Genomic DNA, 27,351 nt, shown 5'->3' with positions numbered 1-27,351 from the left:
CACCGATACTGATACTCTCACCGATACCGATACCGATACTCTCACCGATACCGATACTCTCACCGATACAGATACTCTCACCGATACCGATACTTGGAAAATTGCAATAATTAAAAGTTGTCCAAGATGTTGATTAATATTAGTGAGAGAGTATTCCAATGGATTATATGCTTCAGTTTACCAAGATTTGTGCTTTAAAATATTCAAGAATCACATCAGAATATTGCATTCAGTTTCTTGAAACCTGTGCAAAATTAAAATAAATTTCGATTGACTGATTTGCTTTATTTTATTTCGCTCTTGTGCCACTTTTGGCTAATTGCGAAGATGGGGATGAGTGATGATATGATGAAATTGATGAATGGACATATACCAATGCTCAGTTCGGGATTCGAACCCGGGATCACTGACGTTGTAGCGCGATGTGCTAACCACTCCGCCACGGACGCCCGCTAAAAGAAACTGCACAATTTTCAGGATAATAAGAATACGCGAAAATGTTCCGTGGCTTTTTTAGAGTACCGTGAAATACCAAAATGCCGGAAAAGGAGCGGTCGGTATCGACAGATAAATTCAATCCGATACTTTCCGATACCAATACCACTGGTATCGGCCGCCATATAGAAATCTAGGGTAGAGAATCAGTCACACTAAAGCTAAGGCGTAGTCACTTTGACGACGTTACTCTTTTGCTTTATAGGAAGAGTTTTATTGGCAATTACAATTGGCTACTAACTTATTTTGTTTCCGATAGTATTAGTAAAGCCACGTTTACACAGAATGTTACCAAATGTTTTCAACTTTTGTTACCAACACGGTTAACAACAAATGTTGTCAACAAATGTTGGTAACCAGAACACTAGTTTGACTTTAATTTTGTTAATAACTTTTGTTAACATTTTGGCTGTGGAGGAAGTTGTACTGTCTGTGGCAGCATGTCATTTTGGCGACCAAAGAAGACCAAGAAGATTCTGGGCGAGACCTTCACTGCGGGCAAGAGCTAATTATAGCAGAAGTGACTCGCGGAACAATTCAACTAAGGTTAGCACTTGATTCTCTGACCACTCCATTTCACTCAAAAGATTTTCCATGATAAATAAATTACAAAACAAAACACACCTCGCACGAAACGATGCTCTTGCTAGCTGGCTGTCACTGGCGTGATGGTGGGTGGAGAGGAAGCGGGGAAATGTTGGTAACATCAAAAAGGCTCTGTTATCATGTGTTGGTAACAAATGTTGCTAACATTCCTTGATCTTTACCGACTTCTTGTGGATAACAAAATTTCCGTTGGCAGCACGGTAAATCTGTCGCTAACAAATTCAAAAGCGTTTTTCGAAATGTTACCAACATTTGCTGGTAACATGTGTTAGCAACCCCGGCGTAAATCGGCTTAACAAACAATAAAAAAAGTTTTGACATGATTTAACGTTCATAGTTACAATCAGGGGCGCCGACTTGTCAAAATTATTGGGGGGGCTCTGATCACTGAAATAAATGAATAATGACTCACTCGCTCCCTTTTTTAAAAATAAAAATTACGTCTTCGTATAGCAGTTTTTAAGCAGATATTATATTCCTCATGCAAATGAAATGTAACATGAAAAACGTTTAGAAAATGTTTAGAAAATGTCTTTTGTGTCTGCTCATTTGTTTTTCAGATAACAATTAACATTTTTATTGAAAATTATGTATTTACATTAAGAGACCAAACTAACAGTTTTATGCCGGCCTCGGTAGCCGAGCGTGTTGGGTGTCAACTCAACTCGCTTTGATCCAGAGGTCTCGGGTTCGAGTCCCGTCGAGGGCGTGGGTGTGTTTTAATGTCCGCAACAGACATGTGATGGTTTGCAAATAACCCATAAAATAACGAATATTTAACAGTTTTATTTAATTATTTACATAAATACTAACACAAATCTCAGGAAAATAGTTTTACATTTTTGTTCTTGCTACAATTTTTTACTTTTTAAATTTAATTTTGCAATAATAAAACAACACATAGCATGTACACTAAAATATAAAGTGACACACACAACAAAAACATATGAATATAATTTAAAAATAAAGCAAAAGTTGCTCTACGCACTGGGTTATTTATTTATGAACTCATTAACGAGCGGTCTCAGGTCCAAATTATCAAGCACAGTTTGATGTATGTGGAGTACCGCTAAACTGCTTAGTCTCTTCTGCCTAATTGTAGATCTCAAATATGTCTTTAGTCGGCGAATAGCACTGAATGACCTTTCGGCTGTGGCTGTCGTCACTGTCCTTGTTTAACACATGATTTTGCTGTGTCACACACGTCAGTGCATATTGATTTGTAATACTATTTTGGAGTGTAGAACTTGTGATGTTTGGCAGCATCAGGATTTTCAAGTCTCTTCTGGCTCATCAACGAGGCTCGGTTTGCCCTCTGTGCATTTCAGCCAGAACTGTTCAAAACACATTCGCTTTTCTTGAAAGATGTTAGTCAAGTATTTTAGTTTTGATTCCACTTTTGTAGCACCAATGCGTGGAGACTGAATCTTACAGTTTACCTCTTCCATTGGACCCATCACATGGCAGTCGAGGGAGAGAAAGAAAAATGTCTTGAAGTGAAACATTGTCTCCAGGTATCCAGCACATTTTGATGCTGCGTCAGTAGAATCTTCTTCTGAAAATTGAGAAGGTTTTCATAGTTCCTTAAGATCTGTTGCATACTGGAGGCTCTCAACGTCCACCGACGAGGGCAAAGTGGTCGCAGTCCAGTATGGCCAGCCTTCTCATTCACATCAAAAAAATTCCTAAATATTTGCATTCTTTTAGGGGATTCCCAAACAGTCTTTAACAAGTCGTTGGCTAAATTCATTATGTCTCTGATTAATATATGTATAATAGTAAATAATCATTATATACTTAGTATATAGTAATAAGTCATGTGTTTTGCTGTCTCCGTTCATAGCCCCCCCCCCCAAAGTTAATGGTTTAGCGGTCTCAGCCCCCCAAAGTTGATGGTCTAGAACATTTCAAATGTGTATTTAAAGTTAAGTTCATGTGGCACAGTTCAGAGTAAACTTTACAAGAGAAGAAAAATAATACATTAGATCCTCTTCAGCAAAATTATTTGGGGGGCTCTGCCCCCACATCATTAACATTGGGGGGGGCTTGAGCCCCCCTAAGCCCCATGGAGTCGGCGCCTATGGTTACATTTAAAGCAGCAATTTGTTTGGTGGTCTCCACATATTCTAACAATGGCTGCATTAGATTCTTGTCATCCTTTTTTCCTTTCATGGTTATCACACGTTATTCGGAAGTTTGATAGAAGGATGTTGTGCCATGAGTTGTCTAAAAGCAACAAAACCACAGTTTTTAGTTTTGTTTTGCAAAACACAAGCGTTTTTTCCTTGTTGAAACAAAAAATAGATGTGGCAAGTTTGGTTACGTTAAAGCTACTGCTTCGTCAGAGCGACTACGTAGATAAAATAATATCAATTAATTTGTCAACTGGACAGCAATTCAATCCAGAGATCAAGGCCAATTGAAGGTACTGAGGAGCCAAGCGCATCACATGGTAAGAAAGGGTGAACGACTATTCCATTTAACATTGACTGAACAGAATTACATACGATCTGGTATCTGTAAATGCCTCCCTATTTTATAAGTCAGAGTTAAATTACTCATACTTCATAATAGGCGATATTCTTTGGTGAGACGTGTTAACGCAGTTAAAATCAAATTAAAAATGTACATTTTGCACAAAGAATTCCGGTAAATTCCCACTTACTTTTGTACATGTCGGAAATCAAGAATCAATCATTTGGTTTAAGTAGCAAATTCGGAACACATTCTTCGTGTTCTGCAGCAAGGAACAGTCTCGAGAAGTAGGTAGCATTGTTGCCTGCCTGAAACGGAAGCAGAAATAACATGCAAATAGGCGCCATTGTTGTGAGACAAGCCTCAATTCCGCGAGGCGGCGGTAGGGACATTGACAAATGAAGCGCGTTAACTTCATCGCGGGGGCAGGGAATCCGTTCGGGATGAGCCGTGAAATGAAGGACGACCCACGATTCCATTGTTGTTCCGTCAACGAGCATAATATCTCCTTGGGAAAGAATTGTAACCGGCAGTATAGCAATCTAAGAATCAATCATCCCCACTGACACGATGATGAAGCATGATTCGGCTGTGGACATATTAGGTTGAAAGTGTAATGGCTTGTTAATACCGTTTCCTTTGTGATTTGGTAGCCAATGGGCCGCCGAAGATGTAAAGGAAGGAGAGATTGTGCTTTAGGGACGTTTGCACGGGAAATGTTTTTTTCAGAGAGAGAGAGAGAGAGAGAGAGAGAGAGAGAGAGAGAGAGAGAGAGAGAGAGAGAGAGAGAGAGAGAGAGAGAGAGAGAGAGAATGGAAAAGAGAGACAAAAGAGGGAGGGAGATAGAGGTAGAGAGAGAAGAGAAAGAGAGAGACAAAAGAGGGAGGGAGAGAGATAGAGAGAGAAGAGAAAGAGAGAGGTGAGGGAAAGAGAGAGACAAAAGAGGGAGGGAGATAGAGAGAGAGAGAGAAGAGAAAAAGAGAGAGAAAGAGAGAGGGGGAGGGAAAGAGAGATACAAAAGAGGGAGGGAGAGAGAGAAGAGAAAGAGAGAGAAAGAGAGAGGGGAGGGAAAGAGAGACAAAAGAGGGAGGGAGAGAGAGAAGAGAAAGAGAGAGGGAGAGAGATAGAGAGAGAATGGAAAGAGGGGGGAGGGAAAGAGAGAGACAAAAGAGGGAGGGAGAGAGAGAGGTAGAGAGAGAAGAGAAAGAGAGAGAGGGGGAGGGAAAGAGAGAGACAAAAGAGGGAGGGAGAGAGAGATAGAGAGAGAAGAGAAAGAGAGAGGGGAGGGAAAGAGAGAGACAAAAGAGGGAGGGAGAGAGAGATAGAGAGAGAAGAGAAAGAGAGAGGGGAGGGAAAGAGAGAGACAAAAGAGGGAGGGAGAGAGAGATAGAGAGAGAAGAGAAAGAGAGAGGGGAGGGAAAGAGAGAGACAAAAGAGGGTGGGAGAGAGAGATAGAGAGAGAAGAGAGAGAAAGAGAGGGGGAGGGAAAGAGAGAGACAAAAGAGGAAGGGAGAGAGATAGAGAGAGAAGAGAGAGAAAGAGAGAGGGGGAGGGAAAGAGAGACAAAAGAGGAAGGGAGAGAGATAGAGAGAGAAGAGAGAGAAAGAGAGAGGGGGAGGGAAAGAGAGACAAAAGAGGAAGGGAGAGAGATAGAGAGAGAAGAGAGAGAAAGAGAGAGGGGGAGGGAAAGAGAGACAAAAGAGGAAGGGAGAGAGATAGAGAGAGAAGAGAGAGAAAGAGAGAGGGGAGGGAAAGAGAGAGACAAAAGAGGGAGGGAGAGAGAGATAGAGAGAGAAGAGAAAGAGAGAGGGGAGGGAAAGAGAGAGACAAAATAGGAAGGGAGAGAGAGATAGAGAGAGGGGGAGGGAAAGAGAGAGACAAAAGAGGGAGGGAGAGAGAGATAGAGAGAGAAGAGAAAGAGAGAGGGGAGGGAAAGAGAGAGACAAAAATGGGAGGGAGAGAGATAGAGAGAGAAGAGAAAGAGAGAGGGGGAGGGAAAGAGAGAGACAAAAGAGGAAGGGAGAGAAAGATAGAGAGAGGGGGAGGGAAAGAGAGAGGCAAAAGAGGGAGGGAGAGAGAGATAGAGAGAGAAGAAAAAGAGAGGGGGGAAAGAGAGACAAAGAGGGAGGGAGAGAGAGAAGAGAAAGAGATAGAGAAAGAGAGAGAGAAAGAGAGAGAGAGGGTTAGGGAAAGAGAGAGAGAAAAAAGTGAATACGTTGGGGAGCAACACGAAAAACGCAGGTCATAACTAGACCTCGCAATTTTAGGTTCTAAAAAGTGTCTTTTTAGGTTCCTAAAATAGACTTCAAAAATCCTAAAATAGGTTTTCAAAATCCTTAAATAGTTTCTAAAAATCCTAAAATAAGTCCTAAAAATCTTACGTTAGGCTGGAAAAATCCTGAAGCAGGTTCAAAAAAACTTTAAAATAGTTCAAACTTCCTGTAAAATACTGATTAGGTATAGTCACCGTCAATGAAAATGTGACACCTATATCCTGAATACACACTATCTTGCATAACGTTATGCGTGTTGCCTAACCCTACGGCGATGGCAGAACTTAGCATTGGAAATTTGCTATTAAAATCCACTCTTCGCCGTACAGTTAGGCAACAATCTTGTTTTCATGTTATCCACAGTCAAACTCCGCAATGTTTTTTGTGAGTATCATCTTATATGCTGAAAATAATCTTTCAACAAGAACATAGTGGTGTAAACGTCAATGCTGAAATGTTAGTTTGCAAGGAGTGAATGATGCCACAAAGCACCGAAGTGACGCGAAAGTGAGCAAGACTACACAGATCAGACCACTTTGGATTGTACAGGTAACAGTGGCACCAGACATTTTGCTTTGTTTAGAGCTTTGAAAAAACACCATGGACTTGGAGGAAGGGAAATCGACAGAGAGTACGTTTCAAACACGTTCGTCATTGAATTTTTTCGTGACCAAAGAAAGCAAATGCCTCTGTGTGACATAAAAATCCTGTAAAAACCTTTAAAAATTATTAAAAAAAACAACTTTAGAAAGGCTTGATTTAGCTGCATAAACCTAAAATGGGTTTTAGAAAGGAAAATAGTTTTTTTTAGGCTCTATAAAACTTAGTCAGTTCTTGTTGCATTTTTTAACGAAACGCTGACATAACTTATTATTTCTTTCGTACCTGTAAAGGAAAAAAATAGGTTAAAAACCTAAAATCTCAGGTCTAGTAATAACCGCAAGCATCCTCTTTGATCTGCTGTCATTATAAATGCTCGGGTCGGTTCTTCACAGCACGACTCGGCTCGTACCCGAAATCAGATACAAGTCCATGGGTCCGTTCCGAAAGTCGCACGAGTTTAACGCGTTAAACGAGTTATGGTAACTGGCTGTCCCATAAGAGCTTCCGTGAATTTCGTGAGTTTCATTATGCTGTCCCAAAAGTCGCATTCCGTGCGTTTCGTGCAAGAACGAGATTCACCAAACGCACGGGCCAGGAGGCTGGTTTGTTCGGTGAGAATCGTCTGCTGCTTGCAGACAACGCGCGTGCTGATGGATTCTAACTGCTCTAGTTCGGAAAATGTATTATAATCTTAACTGAGACCGATATGAAGCAACGTGCACAAGATGAGTATGCCTTGACCGTTCTCAGAATGTGATTAAATGAGTAACAGTGTCCACAGTAGAGTTTATTTTTGCCATAAGGACATTCCTTCCGCTGACGCCATGCGGAAACTTTCTCTAAACAATACGCTGCGCCTGCGCTTTCGCCTAGAGTGTCCCATAAGTCTGTAAAATTACTGGTTTCACCAGATTCACAAGCCCAGTTATTTTCGTTGAATGCGTTCGTTTCGTTAAGACTTTCGGAACGCACCCAATGAATGTGTGGTCCTTTCTGCCATCTAATCATCATTTATCTTTACCGTCGCGATTACCTAAATGTGGCAGAAAAACCATCAAATTTCTGCATACGGCTTTCTATAAGCAACTACCCTGATGTGCCAGGTTTGGGACGACCTTCGCCCTGCTTTTCGCGATGAAAATGCCTTCAAATGTCAAGTCTCCTATCATGGACGGGTAAAAGTAAAGTATATAAGGTAAAGTGCTCCTCCCCTGCGCTTTGCACCACTCCATGAAGGCGGTCAGGGAGTGTGGAGTTTGGGCCCCATACTTTCTTCATCATGGCCGAAGGTTCGGGTGATGTGATCGACACCACGCCTCTGGTCGCCTGTACCCACCAGAGTTTTCTCCAGGCACCCACTTTATGGGTGGGCGCCGGAGTCGCTTGAACAGGTGGAAAAAATCCCGGTTCTCCCTCGCCGGGGATCGAACCCGGGTCTCTCACATGGAAGTCAGACGCCCTAACGCTTCTTTTCTTTTTTAAAGGAAAGCTCCAAAGCGGCAGCTTTCCCGGTCACACTCCATTCTCTTATATCACTTTTTTACTCAATTATCTAGTTCATTTCTTTCAGGACAGACGCACACAAACATCCATGTCCGAGCCGGGATTCGAACCCGGGACCCTTGGCGTCGTAGCGCCTTGCGATGACCACTCCGCCACGAAGGCCGACAACGACTGAGCTATCACGGCTCATCATGGACCGGTGCAGGTTTTTTTCCCCAGAGAGGGGCATTGAAGGTATTTTGCCAGGGGAACATTTCCTTGATAACTTCAGTTATTATGCTCCTGAAACGCCCTTATAATAATTGTCACTGTGACTAAATTGAAATAAGAGATACATAATATACTTCTAGGTTGATATTCAATTTCTCGGGATGGGGGGGAAGCATGCCTCCCTCCTCTCCTTCCAGACGACCATGCCTTCTATGCTTTCGCAGTGGCGGCTGGCCAAGTGCAACAAGTGCAGATGTTTTCACCTAATTTTCAAATTAATATTGACATTTTTCATTTGCTTGTTAAATTAAACTATTTCCCAACAGAACGCACACGATAATACTCAAATAATACGCTGCTCGGCGCTACGCACGTGAAGAGTTCGTCGCAACCCAAGAGCAAACACCGCCAGGTTGCGGAAAACTTAGCCGGTTGTCATGGCAACGGTGACGTCACCTAGCGTTGGCCTTGAACGGGTGTCGCCTTCTAGGTGCAGCAGTTCTCTCGTCGGAGAAAACATTGCATCCAGTGGTTGTGGCAAAATCTTTGCGTTCTCGCGAGATCTTGTTCCGCGTGTGTGTTTCGCGTTTCCTATCGTGTGTTGTGTTCATGTGTTGAGCTGTGGTTTCTACAATGAACCCAGTAAATGACTTAGTGTGTAATTTGTTGCAGACACCATTTTCCAGATGGACGGATGAAGACAAAAAAGACGTTTCAAATTGGGGGGGCGGGGGGCACTGGCACTTACTATTTGTTTTTCATTGCCTATAGATATACTTCTTCACCTGTTATTTTAGGCACGAGCCGCTACTGGCTTTCGCAGCAGGATTCTTTTGCCAGAGCAATAAAACTCGATTCTGGCTGGCTAGAATTTTACCCTGCGTTGGTAAAATTTCGCAGTTCACGAGAAAAGTGCTTTCAAGGGCAAAGCACACAGCAATGTCCGTTGAAACGTGGAAACTGCGGGCTGTCACTGCGAGTCAGTGCGTGCAGTGTTGCCACGTTCCACGTACATCTTCACTCCGCTGAATTAAAATCTGTATAAAATCGCTTTCGCAGTGTGAATGTGACAATGATAATGGATTTTTAAAACAGATGCAAAGAGCTTCAAAACAAGAAATATAGGACTGCCCAATACTTAAGAAAAAGTTGTTTCGCAAAATTGATAAGAACGGGTTTTTGACAAATTTTTAAAATCTGAAAATTAGGGATTGTGTTTAAAACATCTCTGCCTGCACCGTATTAAAATTTCATCACGGTCGGACCATCCGTTTTTTTTATTTATAGAATATCTAAGGGAGCGATCGTTCCCAAAAAATGGAAGAAAAACGACACCTTTTTGTTCTCACGACGATAACAAATAGAAGGCATTACTTGAAAAAAAAAAAAAAGTATAAACTAACGCAGAAGTGAGTAAGCTAAATTTTGATGTAACTCGTTTTTATATAGGACTACTGGTTAATTTCTAATTGGAGTCAAAATTCGAGTGTCTAATTTTTAATCCGACGATAGTGTCAGTAAGTACGTTTTAATAATATGTACACAAGTGATCAGAGCAGAGGAGTCAACTTAAGATAAATTGGGGGGAGGCAAGGTTATCTTTTGGGGGGGCTGGATCGGCATAAATAATACTTTATATGTATATGCAAATAAAACGTGTCCTTGTACAATCAACAGCAAATGAATTAGGAGAAAAAAGATTTTCTCGACGAAAAATGAGTTGGCAATGCTGCGAACACCGCGGCAATCTGGATAAGACGCTTGAGGAGCGTCGAGCAAACTTTCCTGAAAAGCACAACTCAACTCCAGTATCGAAGGTCATGCTACACGTGGATTGGCAACTTTCGGGAGCATGCTGTCTGTCTACACAATTCTCCCCAAATGCCTGTTTGAAGATGAACCTTCGGCTCGCATTTTATTTTACAAATTTAGTTCTGACGTTGTAGTCATTTTACAATTATTTGTATTTGTTCTTATTTTGCTTTGCTTTTATGTCACCTTTACAATTAATCGAAACTGTGAAGATGGATGATAATGAGATTAAATTGATGAAGAGACACTTAAAAAAGATATTGCCAGACCAGGACTCGAACCCGGAACCTAAAGCGGATAAGGTGGGGAGACCATCAATAACTCCCGGCCATGAACTGGAGTATAAAATTTGTAATTGCTCAGGAGCATTTTTTGTTCTGTTCATGACTAATTCCTGCTTTCGGACACTTAATTTATAAGTGATAAACTTCGTTCGGTGGGGACAAGCCACGTATTGTTTGAGAGGAGGGACACATCTCGTTCATATACTAGATACAATCATGGACTATACTTGAAATGTGACGTGATAAACAATACTTTCGGAGATCAGTTGGACATAGCAATTTTGATATACAAGTACAAGTTGCATTTTCTCTACTTATTCATTATGCCTCATAGATAATCTCGCAACAACGCAAAATGTTTTAATTGACTCGAATTCACAGTGACTAATATATACTGGACCTACATATTTTAAATGCAAAATCTAGGTGACGAAAATATGCCTCAACACGAAATGAAAATGCAATATTCATTCAATACACTAAAAAAGCTAACCAAAGCAGACTTTTAACAACACTACCCACGTAACGTTTCCATCCTCTAGCAGGGTTTTCGTTGGAGTAAGATTCACATGGCGTAATAGGATTATCATTCACTACAAAGCAATAGCTATAAACATGAGATAAACCTGAAATGAGGGGTTAGAATTCACCATATGAGAAGTGCAGCAGGTAAAACAAAAAACGCATGTAAGGAAGAGGTGTGTAAGTGTAAGTTTCTATATGAAACTTGACTGAGTGGTAGCACTAGACGACTTTACGTCAGGGATCCTAGGTTGGAATACCGGTCTGGGCATTGGTGTTGTTTCTGAATGTTCTATTTATTTTATCTTCACTCATCTTCGACGTCGCGATTGCCCAAAAGTGGAAGAAAAGCGACGCTAAATAAAAGTAAAAAATATATGTGAAAATTAGAAGGTTAATTAAGAGCTGATAGGTAAAATATACTCTATGAGCGATGTTCGATAGAAGTTCTGTTACGATGTCACACCTGTAAGAAGCAAATAGCGAAGTTGTGTGAAGGATTGAAGATAAGCTTTGATCACATGGTCACCTGGATTGTCTCGAGCTGAACCAGTGAATGGGCGATGTTTAATCCCCAAGGCCATTCTGCAAAACGAATGCCAAAAGAGGTTCGTGTGTGGATTTGGTCAGCATGAAATTGTTGGGTGATGATAAGTGAATGGTATTTTTTTCTGTTTTCGTTATTTTACGTTGCTTTTCTACCTCTGGATCTTGAATGACGAATAAATTAATTTGGTGAACTGATAAACACAAAAAAGCCAACCCCTTGGCTAATTGGTTAGCGCACGCGCTTCGAAGTAAGTTGAGGATGTGTCATTGTCTGCATCCCACTTCCATCTATCACATCTTCAACCTTCATCATCGCGATTATCCTAGACTGGTAGAACAGTGTCGTGAAATAACAAAAATATCACCCTCGGTGTCGATTTCAAACTTTGAAGTATTGCTGTTTCTGCATTCAATAGCGGCTCTAGATGGTGACAGTGATGTGAAATGCTTCTGATTTTATAAGAAATAGTAAAACGAGAAGAGCGATAGATAATCCTCTATTTTCAATTTTCTCTAAAATTATTTTCCCCGACTGTGGTGATAATGAATTCTATGTAGTATGAGAAATATATTTTAAATTAATTTATACTAATTTATGCATATGCAACTGATTAAGAGAGCCTCCACGATGGCGCAAGGAAATCGTCGCCGCATTGTAATCAAGGAGTTCTCGGTTCGATGCCCGGTGGAGGCACATAGTGATTTGGATTCTAGTTTAAACTGTAGATCCCGTCCCGGTTTGCCTATTTGTGCATAAAATTCAGACTCAGAATGATTAAGGACTTTTCGAAATATTCTGTCTGTACCGGAATGGCAACTTTCTTCAGAACGAAAATGAATTCGTAAAGCAATAATACGCACAGCACCTCTAATTACCCACTGCCATTCAACACGCTACTATCCGTAAATTCAGAATTATTATTTTAGGGTTCAAATTCTGGCATCTGAAAGAGGGACACTTGACCCCAAAAGATTCAGATTGTTAACATTTACTAGTTAAGGATATTTTTGTTAAGCTCCTGGGACCTGAGGAACAAAAATATAGATCTTTTAAAAAAAATGATTTCTCAAATTAAATGTAGAAATTATGCAGCACACTAGCCCAGGGACGCTATAGCTTATTCATGGGATGGAAAAAATATCATTTCCGCTCCCTCGCCAAGCTGTATATTCGATTGACTTAGATTCGAGTGTTAATATTGGTTATAATTATTGGTAAGATGATAAGGGATTACATCATTCAATGAAACTTACGTAAATATGCTATTGGTTATACAGTATAAACAATAATAATGACAATTATCGTGCCTAGCACTCTGATTACTCTACTGGGAAGATAATTTACACCTGTAAGTTTTCCGAAACAAATACACATTTCACTTCGTATGACAAGAATCGGCGATGAAATTTCGTAAGTAGAAATTCAGTAGCATTAGTTTACCTTAACTTTCGCAAGATATGAAAAATTCCGTTTTTGAATTGTTGGATCGTAATGTCGTGACCATCCCTGATATTTTCCTTGCATATCAACGATATTTTTTTGAAAATAGGGTTAGCAACCCTTAATTGAAGACCAAGTGAATGACTTGCGACGTGGTAGTCGGAAACCTGGCCAGGACGAGCAATCGTTCATTGGAGCTACGGAGTCAAGATGCCATACACGTCTGAAGTTACTCGTGGCCGTATAATTTTCATGTTCGAATGTGGCCGCAAAATTTCCGATATCGCAATAGCCATTGGAAGGCATGGAAATGTTGTTCGTCATTGGATAGAGCGTTTTCAACATGAAGGAGAAGAGGGCCTGAAAACAAGAAGGAAAACAGGGCGCCGCAGAGTGACGTCGGGAGAGCAAGATGCTGCTATTGTGGAACACATTGCAAATCATCCATTTTCTCCAGCCAGTATTGTTGCCTGACATTTACAACTGCAGTGTTCAAGTGATACAATACAAAGGCGTCTACAAGCTGCGGGGATACGGCACAGAACACCAGCGAAGAAAGTGCAACTCACAGCGCAACACGTAAATGCTCGTCTTGAGTTCGCTTTACAATATCTACCCATGACAAATGACTTTTGGGAAACAGTAATTTGGACTGACGAGAAAGTGTTTTGTTCGGATGAAGATGGCCAAATTAATTTGTGGCGACCGGACAGAACTCGTTATGATCCAAGATATGTTCGTAGCAATCGAAGAAGTGGAAGAATTTCAGTGGAATTTTGGGCGTGGATCAATGCTGCTGGTGCAGGAGATATCGTAGAAATATCCTCGAGGATGGATTCCGAAGAATATATTAAAGTGCTTGAAGAACATATGCTACCGACAGTTCGCGTTATTTATCCTCGGGAGGAAATGCCCATCATCAACTTCGTTCATGATAATTGCAGTATCCATACGTCCAAAAGAACGAAGCAATGGCTTGCACATCACACTGACATTCAGCCATTCGAATGGTCAACAAAATCACCAGACCTCAATCCAATTGAAAACGTATGGTCCATTATGGTGAGAGAATGGGAACCTGGCTTTGAAAGAACAAGAGAACAATTACGTGGCCATGTGTATGACGTATGGAGAACTATACAGAACAGGCCACGTATTTGTCATAGACTTGTTGAATCTATGACCAGAAGATTACGTGAGGTAATTGACAACAATGGCTGGTGGACTCATTACTGAACACACGTCAACATTATTTGAAACATTGGAAATCAAGTTTATTTTTTTTTTTTTTTGAATGAGTGTCCTTTCTTTCTTTCTGTTTTCCCTAGAGACAATATATTTATTTTCTTTGAAACATTTTGAACTCTGATTTTTACAAGGCTGCATTAATTTAGCATGTGACACAATGGTCTCAAAATATGGCATTTCAGTTTGGAACAGGCAAACTAAAGTCGAGTTTGCAAAAGCAAATACATTTTTCTCGCCTTTGTAACTCATTCTTTCTTCCAATTATCGAGTGCTTTCTTTGCTTTGCGTTGTTCTAGGTCACTCAGTCGCCATTTTTGTTTGTGAGCATATACTAAGTTTGATTGAAGCTTATCCTCTATCCTTTCATCATACAACTTGACTATGGGCTTCAGGTTTGACATCTCAATAGAATTTCTATCAAATATGAATCATCAACTTGAAATATATTTCACTTACTAGCTCCTACTCTCCAAAATTTGGTATGTTTGGTTTTCTGGTGATACCCGTGATATCGTAAAATTTGAATATGATAGATTTGTATGTTATACCTATGAAGATTACTTACTTACTTTTGTATCTCAGATCTCTTGTAATTACCTACAAATTATGCGAAACAATACACCAAACATCTCCTCCCTATTTTCAAGGATCGATACAGCATCCACCTCACAGAAATTTCCATCTCGATCATTGCATATCAAATGAGTATGGGTCTTCGTGAATCTTCCCTGTAATGCAGATCCGTAATTTGCTCTAGAGCATGTGAAGATAACTGAAAGCAATACTTGTGTATATAATTTCAATTTTGAACTATTTATTCATCTATTTACTTCTTTCATTGTGGGAGGGAGACTGGCAGTCGGGAGATAGGCCAAGGCCTTTCCAGGGCTGTAGAGCCACGTTTTTTCTATTTACTTCTTTCGGTCCCGGGTTCCATACCCGGTGGAAGCACATAGTGGTTCGGATCTCACTTTACAACGTATGTCAAATCCCGATTAGCTTTTCTATGCAAAACGTGGATTGAAAAAATTACTTAGTCAAAATTTGCGATAGTTAGTTACTGATCGCAAGTTGCATTGTTGCAGAATATGCGGATACTAGACGTATTGAAAGCAGAGATGTTCATTTGGAATCGAACTCCCTCACCCTCCGACATCGCAGTAGCCCTCACCCTCACAAGTCTTCCGGAGGGTGAGGGTGAGGTCTGCCCTCACGAAGGTGAACACATCTTGTTAAAGAATCACGACGATGAGGATGAGTCATGATATGATAAAAGCACACAAAAAACAATGCCCAGGCCGGCATTTTTTAAAAAAGGAATACACCTATTCGGTAGTATCCCCCTTCATTCACACATTTCTTAAACTTTCACACATGTCAATTTTTACTCTAATTGTTTCTCGGATATGAACGAGATGTGCCTCCCCAAAGGCCCGTCAAACAAAAAGCGGATTCTCCCGACGAACACATTTTGGATCTAATACCACTCATAAATTAAGTGTCCAGAAATAGATATTGGGTATGAATATACGATTAAATACTCCTGAGCAATTACAAATAATTATAAGCTAACTCGTGGCCGAGAGTTAGAACGATATGACTAAACTTCCCAGCTCTTGCTTCCGAGTTCGAGGCCTGGTCTCAGCATGGAGTTCTATCTCTGCAGTGTTTCCTTCTCAATTTAATGTAATTATCATCCATCCTCATAGTTGCGACAAATTATAAATGTGTCATGGTAAAAAAGCAAAATAAAAAAAAATATTGTAACATTACTGCAATGTCAGAACTACGTTGGCCAAAAGAAAAAAAAAGTGAACACCAGATCATTTTCAAACAGGCATTTGGGGAGAACTGTGTAGAGGTAGACAGACAACATGCTCCCGAAAGTTGCCAATCGACATGACCTTCGGTACTGAAGTTGTGCGTTGAGAAAACTTTGCTTGAGGCTCTTCAAGCGTCTTATCACAAATGCCTCGGTGTTCGCAGCATTGCCAACTCATTTTTCGTCCAGAAAATCCTTTTTCTCCTAATTCATTTGCTGTTGATTGTACGTGAATTTGGGGGTGGGGTAAAGAGTGCCCCCCCCCCCCCCCAAAGTCGGGGTCTATGGATCGGAGGACAATCATTGACCACCACACAGAAGTCTTAATGTGACAAATTCGTCCCGAAACGTCTTTGCATCTTTTAGAAACCGAGGATTAAGTCTTCAACAGATAACTGGCACATTTTAGAAGTTAAAAATTAGATTAACAAACTTTTTCCAGCACTAATAAGGCCATCCATTTTATTAAAAAAAAAGAAAAAGTAAGGCCACGATGATTGACATAGCTTCACGAAAGCACTTTCAACGACTCAAAAATCGACCCACCCTCTCTTCATAATCTCCATGTCCTTCCGTAATTGAATTCCCGATAACGTTCATCCATTTTTGGTATTAAGAGCTGTCACTACAAATCAGTTTTTTTAAATGAAGGTTGCTAGCTATGTTCCATGACGTACATGTTCCTAATTGTTGGAAAAGGACCACGAAAAAGAGCTGATCGCAGGACAGCTTTTCTCTTCCACCAGTGCCAGATCTACAACCTGCAACCCTGGATCAGCTTTTTGCGGGGACAAAGCTGGAAAATGTCCGACCTTAGATCAAATCCGACTACAATTTCACGAGAAAATGCTGTGGTGAAGGTTTCTTCAACCTATCTTAAATTAGGAAACAGTTTTTGACTGCATGATTGTAACAAATGTATCATTCTACAGGTGTGAGAAAATAAAGTTTTATATATATATATATATATATATATATATATATATATATATATATATATATATATATATATATATCACAACCGGTGCCGAAACCGGGAGGGAGGGGCAGAAGGACCCGGGCCCATCCAGTTCTCGTTTTACCCCCTATAAGGGGCCGAATGCATATCCAACATATTACATAACTTTTGCACACAGAAACCTCGCACACAACAGGTGGGAAATTACGCAGGATTCTGCTATGAAATGGGCAGAATCAATAATGTGGGACTATCACTCAGTTTGAGGGTGTTTCTTGTGCTTGTGCGTTTACTATTTCAGTATTTCCTTTCTCAAACTGACAATGAATTAAGGAAAACGCATGGCACATTATGAATGAATATGTGCGAGAACAGCGGAAGAAGCATGGGAATACTGTAGTCTTCATGCTCTTCAATGAGCCAGTCCATTGCAAAATACGCTCCTTTGTTTCCCTTCGGAAATGTCAAAAATCGCTCGCCCAGATGAAAATTTTATCTTGGCCCTTCCTTTTTTATGTAAATATGTGTGAAGATATTAAACTCCTATAAGGAATTGGAAGAATAAGTATTATAAACAGAATATGATAAAAAATTCTCAGTTAAAAGTTACATGTAAAGTATTATGTTGTATAATTACATAATCAAGTGCAGTGATTTTTTTGTCCAGCTAATAAAGTTCGATGTGCACTGATATATATGTTTTGTTGTCAAAGACAGTTATTGCAATTACTATTTTTCCAAGGTTAATTCAAGTGTATTAGGTCCCACATTACGGAAAAAAAATTGCCCCTCTCCCGCAAACAGAAATAAATCAGTATTTATGCTTTACTTAGCTTTACCCCCCCCCCAAATCTCTTAAGAAATCGGGGCCTATGCACATCACCCCCTTCCCATTTAAAAAAAAAATGAGTTGAATTCAATTGAATTAGCGGCCACTAATATGGTGGACGTCCGCTTGGAACACACCAATGTGGTTCCCCCTAAGCCTAACCTGTTTCTATCATGACCAATTGTACCCATATTAACTCCTTTACTTTTTATATGGGGTGTTAACGGACTTTTGAATCACCCTGTAGGCCCTCGTATGTGAGTTTGTCAACATGAGATCAAGAATTACACACACAGACATTATATATGTGTAATATATATATACGTGTGTATATATATATATATATATATACAGGGTGTCGCAAAACTCTTTCAACAACGCTTGGCTGCTGGTAGATATCATAAAAACAAGTAACTTTTCCCTACAAAGTTTACCTCGAAAGCGCTTAGTTTCTGCGCTGTAAGCGCTTAAAATCTATCCTGTACGTATGCAACCCAACACAGCAAACGCTTGCTCTGACATAACTACCAGGGGCGAGTGGCAGGGTTGCCACTAGCGTTCCTCGGTAAGAGAGACGACTTGAAAACAACTTGGGAGTCTTGCCTGAGCAAAATCCAAAACATTAATGGTACTTGCGATGTTGTAAGAAGCATTGACAGTATTTATAAACTGACCAAGACAAATAATGAGCAGACTGAAATTCAAGATTACTCATTTTAAAATATCTCCATAATTGATTGATTGATTTGGTTTATTTTAATTCACTTTCCTGCCACCTTTGGCTAATCGCGAAGATGAGGATGATATGATGAAATAACAAATGACACCAATGTCTAGACCAGGATTTAAACCTGAGACACCTGGCGCCGTAGCGAGCTGTGCTAACCACATCACCACGGAGTGTTTCGTGTATCATGCAATATCAACAATTACAAGGGACACGTGAGATAGGGGAAATCCACGAACGAACAAATGTAAATAACACGCAAATGTGTAATACGAGTGCCCTTTACAGTTCAGCGCTTGATTGATATAAGTATGCATTTCTTGGCTTTGGTTTTCAATAAGCACTAGTTTTAATGTGTGAATTTATTTATGCCTAAACGACGTTTTTCATTAAATTGAAAGTCGGGGTCCGTGGCGGAGTGGTTAGAACATTCGCGATACGATGCCAGGGGTCTTGGATTCGAAATGCTTCTTACAACATCGCAAGTACCATTAATGTTTTGGATTTTGCTCAGGCAAGACTCCCAAGTTGTTGTTTTCAAGTCGTCTCTCTTACCGAGGAACGCTAGTGGCAACCCTGCCACGCGCCCCTGGTAGTTATGTCAGAGCAAGCGTTTGCTGTGTTGGGTTGCATACGTACAGGATAGATTTTAAGCGCTTACAGCGCAGAAACTAAGCGCTTTCGAGGTAAACTTTGTAGGGAAAAGTTACTTGTTTTTATGATATCTACCAGCAGCCAAGCGTTGTTGAAAGAGTTTTGCGACACCCTGTATATATAATGTGTGTGTGTCTGTGAAGGTAGGTAGAGGGGGGCTTTTGGTAATATTTTGCGGGGGGGGGGCAAGATTTGTAGATCCGGCACTGCTTCCAAACTTATGCATTTGTAAAAGTGAATACATAGAACCGCTTTTGCCCTGCAAACCGTGTTACTGTTCATTTTTAGAATACATTCCACTCGGATACGAAAATTAGTATATCTATATTTTACCATCTATACTTCGTACGTGTGTACACATGTGGCGCTTTTTTAAAAGAAATTTTCTACCTCTTTGCGCCTGTCCTCTACCGCTGCGTGCTCTAATTTCTGCACCGAACTTTCAAGAACAACATACAGTACATCCGCGATTATCGGGCACGTTTATCTTTATTTTTGATTTATTTTACTTTGCTTTTCTGCACCGTTTGGATAATCGCGAAGATGAGAATGAGTGATGATATGATGAAACTAATGAGAGGATGCTCACAAGGAACAGCCATGTCCAGACCGCGATTCGAACCCGGAACCGTAGCGCGCTACGCTAACCACTTCGCCACCGAGGTCGGTTCGGGCACCTATCCATAAATACATAAATATTACGAGTGCAAACTTGGAGAGATTCTTTATGCACTGATATGCACCTTTTTTCTGTGTGTGTTATAGTTCCTGTATTATAAACGTTCGAAATTCCGGAGGGAATTATGGATCATCTTGTATATTTCTGGAGGGGTACATGCTAATCACCTGTCACGTAATAATAATTATGAAAAGATTGGGTTAAAATGTGCTACAAAGGTACTTCTAGTTGAGAACACTAAAATCTGTGTAAAAACTACCTGTTCTGAGAAAGAAATTAATGTAAATATCAACCTAGAAATGCAAGATTAATAGACCAAGAACAACATATTGTTAGTCTTTGATTATTTGCATACTATTATTAATAATTTTCGTAGCCAACTGTGAACATAAAACAGAATCACAACAAAGGGTAAACAGGATTTTTTAAAATTTAAATTTACTACATGCCAACTAAATACGTTTGACGAAAAGTTACGTACTTATATAAGCAAGAAAAATCCTAACATCCGGTGACTGGAACGAAAGAAATAGCATAGTACTGGAGAACTGCATCCGGCATCTCTAAACCCTTCCCTGCTGGAGCCTCTTTTGGAATCTCCAAAACCTCTCTCACCCTCATCCAATTTCCTCTTTCCTTTATGTAGAAAATCAATGCGAGCCAATTTTTTTTGTACATCAGCTTCTTTTTCTCAATACCCCTCACTTACAGGAAAGGTAGAAGACGTAGAAGGGACTTGTAAAATAGAGAGGAAGGGTCTTGGGTCTTGGCACTGCAAATGAGCCATGACTAATGGTGAAGGCATTGATTTTTGTGTTAATTCAATCTTTAGAATATCATATAGTTATTACAGCAGTTATCAACCGTATACTTGAAGGGGTAATTACTTTCTCTTGTCCTTTTGTGGAGCTATTCAATTAGATTGAAAGCGTCTCCGTGGACCGAATCTTAAAGCTTGATTCATTATTTAAGAATCATTACGGGTGCGGCGGTAGAAATGGATTAGGCAGGATTCCATTCTCGACTACGGGGGGTCGTTTTAGTGGTACAGATCACATTCTAAACTTCAATACCTTGTTCCGATTGACCTATCGGTGAATAAAATTACGTTTCGACACACGATTCCTGGTTTTACAGAACGCTATCTAAGCAGAATCACCACGGAAGTAATTTTTCTGCTTCAAATTATTTTCAATTATGTAAATTATAACAACACTACTTGAAAGTACGATGCAACTTAAACTGGGTTGCGGCCGTGTTAAAATATTGGCACGTGAAATGTGTGAGAGGACAAACTTAAATAACGAGAGATACAGGGCAGAAAGAGAGTAAGTAGGAAGATTAGAAGCAAGACAAGAAGTGACAGAAAGACAGAGAGGAAAATGAACCGAAGGAAAACAGATCAATGGAAAGAAGAAGGAAGTAAGACAGAAAGAGTGTGAGATATGGAGGAGAAGAAAGAGAGAGAGAGAGAGAGAGATAGGAAAAGAGATTGGAAGGAGAAATAGCGACAGGCATAACAGAAACGAGGAGAGGAAAACACAAACAAAGGAAAAACAAAACAGAGATGGCAGAATGAAAAGAAAGGAGAGAGAGAGAGAGAGAGAGAGAATGGAAGAATGAAAAAAGAAAAGAGAGAAGACTTGAAATATAGGAAAGATGGAAAAATAAACCGAGGAGATACAAAAAATGGAAAAGAAGGAGGAAGTAAGACACAAAGATTGACCGAAGGATGAGAAAGGGTTTGAGATAAAGAGGAAAAGAAGGAAAGAGAGAGAGAGACGTAAAGATAGAAGGCAAGAGAAAGAACGTCTGTTCAGAGGCAAAACCCAACTCAACTCCATCGTAGAAAGTGCTACGGTTTATTAACGTTTACTTGAAGTCTGTTCTATGCTGTTGTATACAATCTATTGAAATGCTCCCAAATTTACTTTTCTGAGCCCTGGACGGATTTTCAGACGTATCGGAGTAGTTGGGATCCTACTGTCCCTATTAATCTATCTGAGCATAAACTTTGCGAACTCTACGGACTCAAAGGATACTTACGGACATTCCTAGCTGTGTCGTGTCCAAGAACACACTGGTCTGCCCAACGCTGTGCAATTGTTGCCAACTCCTCGTCCCAAACCTGAAAATAAATGCAAACATTGTCATATTAAATTGGGTCTTATTAGTGATGTATTTAAGCAATGTCACATTAAATCTTATTTCTGTGTGTGTCTATTTATCCATTTTGATTCTATTTGCAGGATTTTAACACTTGTGGCTACGAAATTTGTTTGGCAAATCTCCAGGTGGTTGAGGTAAGTCGTTTATACTTCTTCTACGTTTGTGATGCTGCTCATTAAAGTTGAAAACAAGCTACCTTTAAACACGGGTCTGTAAATGTGAGTACATATCTCAGAAACTACTATATCTGGAAAGATGAAATCAGGTTGTTTTACACAGACCTCGAGATAATTATTCAATACAGCCAATTTATCAGTGAGTGGCAACCATAGGCGTGCGCAGACCCTCTGATTGGGGGGGGGGGGGCAAAAGCTTTGATGAAAGTTCAGTCGGGAAAGAAAACCTCATTTCATCTCATTGTTTTAATGTATTGATGGGTATGAAAGAGGACGTGTATACCTAAATGTGTATATATAGTGTGTGTCCGAGCCCACCGAAAATCCCCTTAGTGCAATTTTAGGCGTAATATATATATATTAAATGCAGCAACGTAGAGGCAGCATAACTGACGAATAAAAAAAAGGCTACCATAGATCGAAGCGGGAGTTGTTTTAAACTTTCATTAGCTTCGTTTAATAACGGCAATATGATTCCTCTACACCAAATTTGTAGGTGAAAGTGTAATAATATAGAGACATGGACGTCTGGAAGTGAGGGGGGCAAGGATAGCCACATCTCCGCTTTAGAAAACGAATGTCAACCTAAAAGTACATACTTCTGAAATGTAATGTGATTTCTGTCTCAGTAATTAACATTAATTATTACAATGGGGATGCAAGAATGTGAAAATTACAAATTCAAGTGATGTTCTTTGAGGGGACAACACCTATTATCAGAGTAATATGCCTCGTTTACCCCTCTGCGGACGTCCATGATTAAGGGGGGCATTTGTCCTCCCCCTTGTGCCCCCGTGTGCACGCCTGTGGTGGCAACAACTCACTGACGACACTACGAGCCCTCGAAAAGCAGGATTTTATCCTGAACATACATGCAACCCTCAATGCAGGATCACAATTTCCACTAATGGACTGACTTTGCAGAAAATATCAATTTTCTATAAATAATCCGTTTTTTGTTCATGAAATATGTCAGTAATAAAAAGTCTGGTCAGCACTTTCATGGCATTATGCAAACAGACATGTGGGTTTGAAATTTGAAACCAGGTAAATATCTAATCGCATCACAAGGGGATGATGAGAATCATTTTGTGTGTTACATCATGTTCATTTAACAGAAATCTTGCAACAGGTACCTAAAAGGCACAGGAAGATTTAATGAAAGGGAAGGGTTAAAAAGAACAGAGAAAGAATGCTAGAAATAAATAAGAAGACCTAAACGAAAAGGAAACAGACAGAGAGAGAAAAGAAAAAGAAATACGGATAAATCAGGAGTGGGAAAGAGAGAGAGAATGAATGTTTATATAATAACTCATATACTGACTATTATATCTGCCCATCCTAAATTAATACTATTTCCTCCTGCCCACCAGGTCAGCTTCCTACCGCCGTACTTAACTTACAATCATCTGAATCGTAAGCTCACCTGCTTTAGAGCGTAATCGGTAGGAGCGGACGAGTCGGCTATCAGCGCCATTAGGTGAGTAGCGGCAGAAATTGTAAATTCTATCAATAACAAGCAGACTGGCCGAGTGCCCTGTGTGGAAGGGAAGTAGCGGGATATGCTTTAACTTACTGGTATCAGAACTCACTAGAGGTAGAGTTGTGAAAATAACTTCCCTGTAAATCTGCTCCAATGCCCACTTAATTAGATATATTGGCCTGTCTGCTTGATCGAGACAACATTCGTCGCTATTACCGGTCTGTTCAAGTAAACAGACTTGCTCGGCTATTCATTTCATTAAATTTCCCAAATGCATGTACCCAGTTTTGGTCCAAGAAGTATTTCTATCCTTTCCAAACAACAGACAATACCAGCAAAACAACGCATTTAGCTCAGCGCTATCGGCTAACCAGTCACATTTGGTATACATATTACACTAAAATGTCTAGTGAATTTACTGGTCGTTTGAACCAAGTCCGGTAGTTCTTGTGTTGGCGGGCCATTTTTAATTATCTCATTTCTTTCTGAGAAAGAACGGGCAGAAAACGGCTTGGACAAAAGTTCTTTTATAGTACACATTGTCCTATATTACTAGATACTAACTGGTACCTTCACATATTTTCATATACATTCGGCAAACCACACCCGTAAACTGAGGAAAACCGAAAACAATAAGAGTTGAAACACTCTCGAACTCCCTGTCCGATGCTAGCTTCGGTTGCAGAAGAAATACACGCACACGGCCCGTGACCTTGAGGTGCGCGCGCAACTGTCTGCCACTGCTTAACCGATGCGAGAGGAAGATTGCTTCGGCTCAACCTCAGTGCAGCCGTGCAGAGACTGGTAGTCTGGCTGCCTTAGACGAGACCATGTATGGAAGTGCGCATGCGCCAACCGGACGCGTTCAGTGGCTAAATAGGGGTGAAGGCACTTTGGGCAGGAAGCGGGTTCCTTGAAAATTGTCTGCTGTGGAAATAACAATGAAGTTTGAACGTAGTAACATGCCGCCAAAATACATAGAGAGATGTTTACGAATTATGTAAGGGTTCAGAACGAAATTAAAGCCATCCATATACTATATCAGCAAACAGAATATATGAGGAAAGTATCATCACATCACATTATTAGATGTACTTGTTTGTAAACCAGTAGCATTATTTTTGTTCATTCAATTAAATTGATCTCCTTAGTTAATATCATAATTAGCAGAAATGTACACATCATTAACCAGGATAGTATTCACTAATAATAGTATTTTTGTATGTAGTATTATAAATATAAATGTAGTACCTAAATGGTTTATAACATTTTCAACGGTATTTTAAAGTCCAAATTTCCGTTATTCTACTTCGAAACGGTTTCTTGCGAATTGTAAGAGCCATCACAAATCACAAACACAACACAGAAAGCGGTAATAAACACAACAAGCGAAATACCACATGGTAGTTCGGCGAGTGTTTCTCCCTGCTTCCCCTCTCGCGTTTGGAATCGTCCTTTCCAGGTAGTTTCGTCTTCCTTGGCCGGACTGTATGTGATCTATTTGTAGCGAAGAAATGTGACGGGTTTATCTAGATATTATTGAATAATCGTGTGATTATAATGACATAATATATTGTTACGTTATTGCATATTGTATTCCGAAGCAATGCTTCGGTAGCTTACCTTATATGCACGCCACTGGATTAGCCCAAAAGGTAGAAAAGTGACGTAAAATAACTAAAATATAAATTGGCACATTCAATGAACTATCAACATGTCGTATCCTGATTCTTAGTCATGGAACATATGAGTAATGTTTACGATCAAGTTCAAACTTGGTAACGGCAGATACTTGATAGCACGGAAAATGATGGTTCTGAAAGGAAAGGGAATTGTGGATTAATGTTAACAGAACCATTCTAGCATTTCTTCCGTGCTTGCAGGAAATGTTTGAGGATGGGGTGGACCTTGCCCGAAACATGAGAGAAAAGGTAATGTGGAAGAAAAGCATCAAGGAGCTTGCATCGAAACAATGAAGCACACACACAAACCGTGCACAGCAAATGGCAACAATGCAGTCGAAGACAAGAATGATTGATTATTCTGCAGTCTTGCATAGCGCGGTACAAGGTGCTTGTGTGTTCCCACGTTTGATTCATGGCCGATCGAGAACATTAAAGAAATCGGGTGGACGGGGAAGTGGGGGGTTGTGACGTCATTACAATGCATGATCAATAAGAGAAAAGCTGTTCTGAGTTCACAAATCATCGAAGTTACGTAGCGAATGACAGTGATGCATAGCGCCATTATGGCGCTTGCTTAAAGGTGGTACCGGCCAATCTGCTCTTTCCCGAAAGCAGTAAATGCACCAATTAAAAGCATTTAGTCTCAATTCTGATTTGCAATCAAGGTACGGCATTACCTCGACGAAATAAAGTCGACTCTTGATTGTACGGTATTGGCAGCATGCGACTCCGCCAAGCGGCGACAACGTGAACTATTGTGAAATATAGTCATTCCATTATATGCTACGATGATTCCCACCACGCTATTAGACTTTCGCTGTGTGTGTGCCACATCTTTAATTAAAAATGTATTTTGATATTCACAAAGTTATTACAAAAACCAAACATGGATATATTATCCGGCAATAGGAAGTTTAAATTTTGAAGTAAAAACAATCGTACACATTCCAAAAAAATTTTGAAAATATGTTAAATTTTAGATTACATTATTTTGCTCAATACGATATAGTAATAGTGGCAAATTACAATAAACTAATTAACAATATAATGTGTAAAGTAGAAATATGGAAAAATACTAAAACAGTACTTCTAAAATAAAACTAAAGTGCAGAATTGGTGGAGGAACATAGTAGTTTGGATACCACTTTAGACTGTAGGCCCAGTCCTCATTATCCTTTTTGCGCATAAAGGGAACTTTAAAACAAAATCAAATAAAATGCGGAATTTCAAAATTATTGAACAGTAACATTTTAGTGTAGGCAACTTCTATTTCGATGATCAGATGCAATTTACAGCATCTTAAAAATCACATTTTGTCAGTGTGACCAGCCGGAGAAACCACAGAATGTTGTGTTAAGTACACACACATAGCATAGCAAAGTGTGTCACTTGTTTTTGTTGTGTTAAGTACACACACATAGCATTGCAAAGTGTGTCACTTGTTTAAAAATTGATGCGTAAAATGTCCAGAAGCTTTTGATAATTTTGAAAGCAAACACTGTGATTTGAAGAATGCCTCCGACAAACTCGCGAAATAAAGTCAGTCATTTGTTTTCTACTCTCTCTTCCCCTTCTATCATACTTTTTGATAAAGCTGCGCAACTTGGCAACGCAGGAACACTGGAAGAATGCAGCAGCTGTTTGCGGGGTATACGTTCCAACTACTCGCTTACGGTTAAAAATTCGACTACGCGATACAAGGGCATTCTTATCTTGATCAAGCTGTACTATATACATAAATATTTAATTTAATTATAATTTTTCTTACTCAAACAGATTTATCACTATTGGAGCTACATTCCTTAGGACTCCATTTGATGAACAAGATCGACAACGTCCTGGGATTAATATAAATTAACAACCCACAAGCCTATAGTTTTCTCAAGATCATTTTCCTTATATTCACATCCACAGTAACGTCTTGAACTTTTTCTTCAATCTGAGCATCAAGAATAACGATGTATTTCCTTAAATTCGTTTAGACAAGTCATAAAATGATCTTTCAGCTCATTTGTATAATATAGTTCAGCGTTAGTTCATATTTAAGCATTTTTTTCTTGAAGAAAAAATTAAATTTTCTCTAATATTATATATCTTTTCGAGGCGTGCTGTTTAAAAGCACTTAAATTTAGTTAGTTTTGTGTCTGG

General features: G+C 39.7%; 1 protein-coding gene across 1 annotated transcript in view; it reads right to left on the bottom strand.

The window, feature by feature from the left end:
- Nucleotides 1–27,351, bottom strand: part of LOC145977918 (venom allergen 5-like) — a 119,439-nt gene that overhangs the window by 50,511 nt on the left and 41,577 nt on the right. Inside the window, exon 4 of the mRNA XM_083110233.1 lies at nucleotides 21,737–21,818. Within this exon, the coding sequence (XP_082966359.1) occupies nucleotides 21,737–21,818 (82 nt within the window). The remainder of the gene's footprint in view (nucleotides 1–21,736; nucleotides 21,819–27,351) is intronic.

The sequence above is a fragment of the Lepisma saccharinum genome, chromosome 24 (assembly GCF_977018435.1).
Source record: "Lepisma saccharinum chromosome 24, izLepSacc3.1, whole genome shotgun sequence".
Taxonomy (NCBI): Eukaryota; Metazoa; Arthropoda; class Insecta; order Zygentoma; family Lepismatidae; genus Lepisma; species Lepisma saccharinum.
The sequence above is the reverse complement of the archived record's forward strand: the minus strand, read 5'-3'. Positions and strand labels throughout refer to the sequence as shown.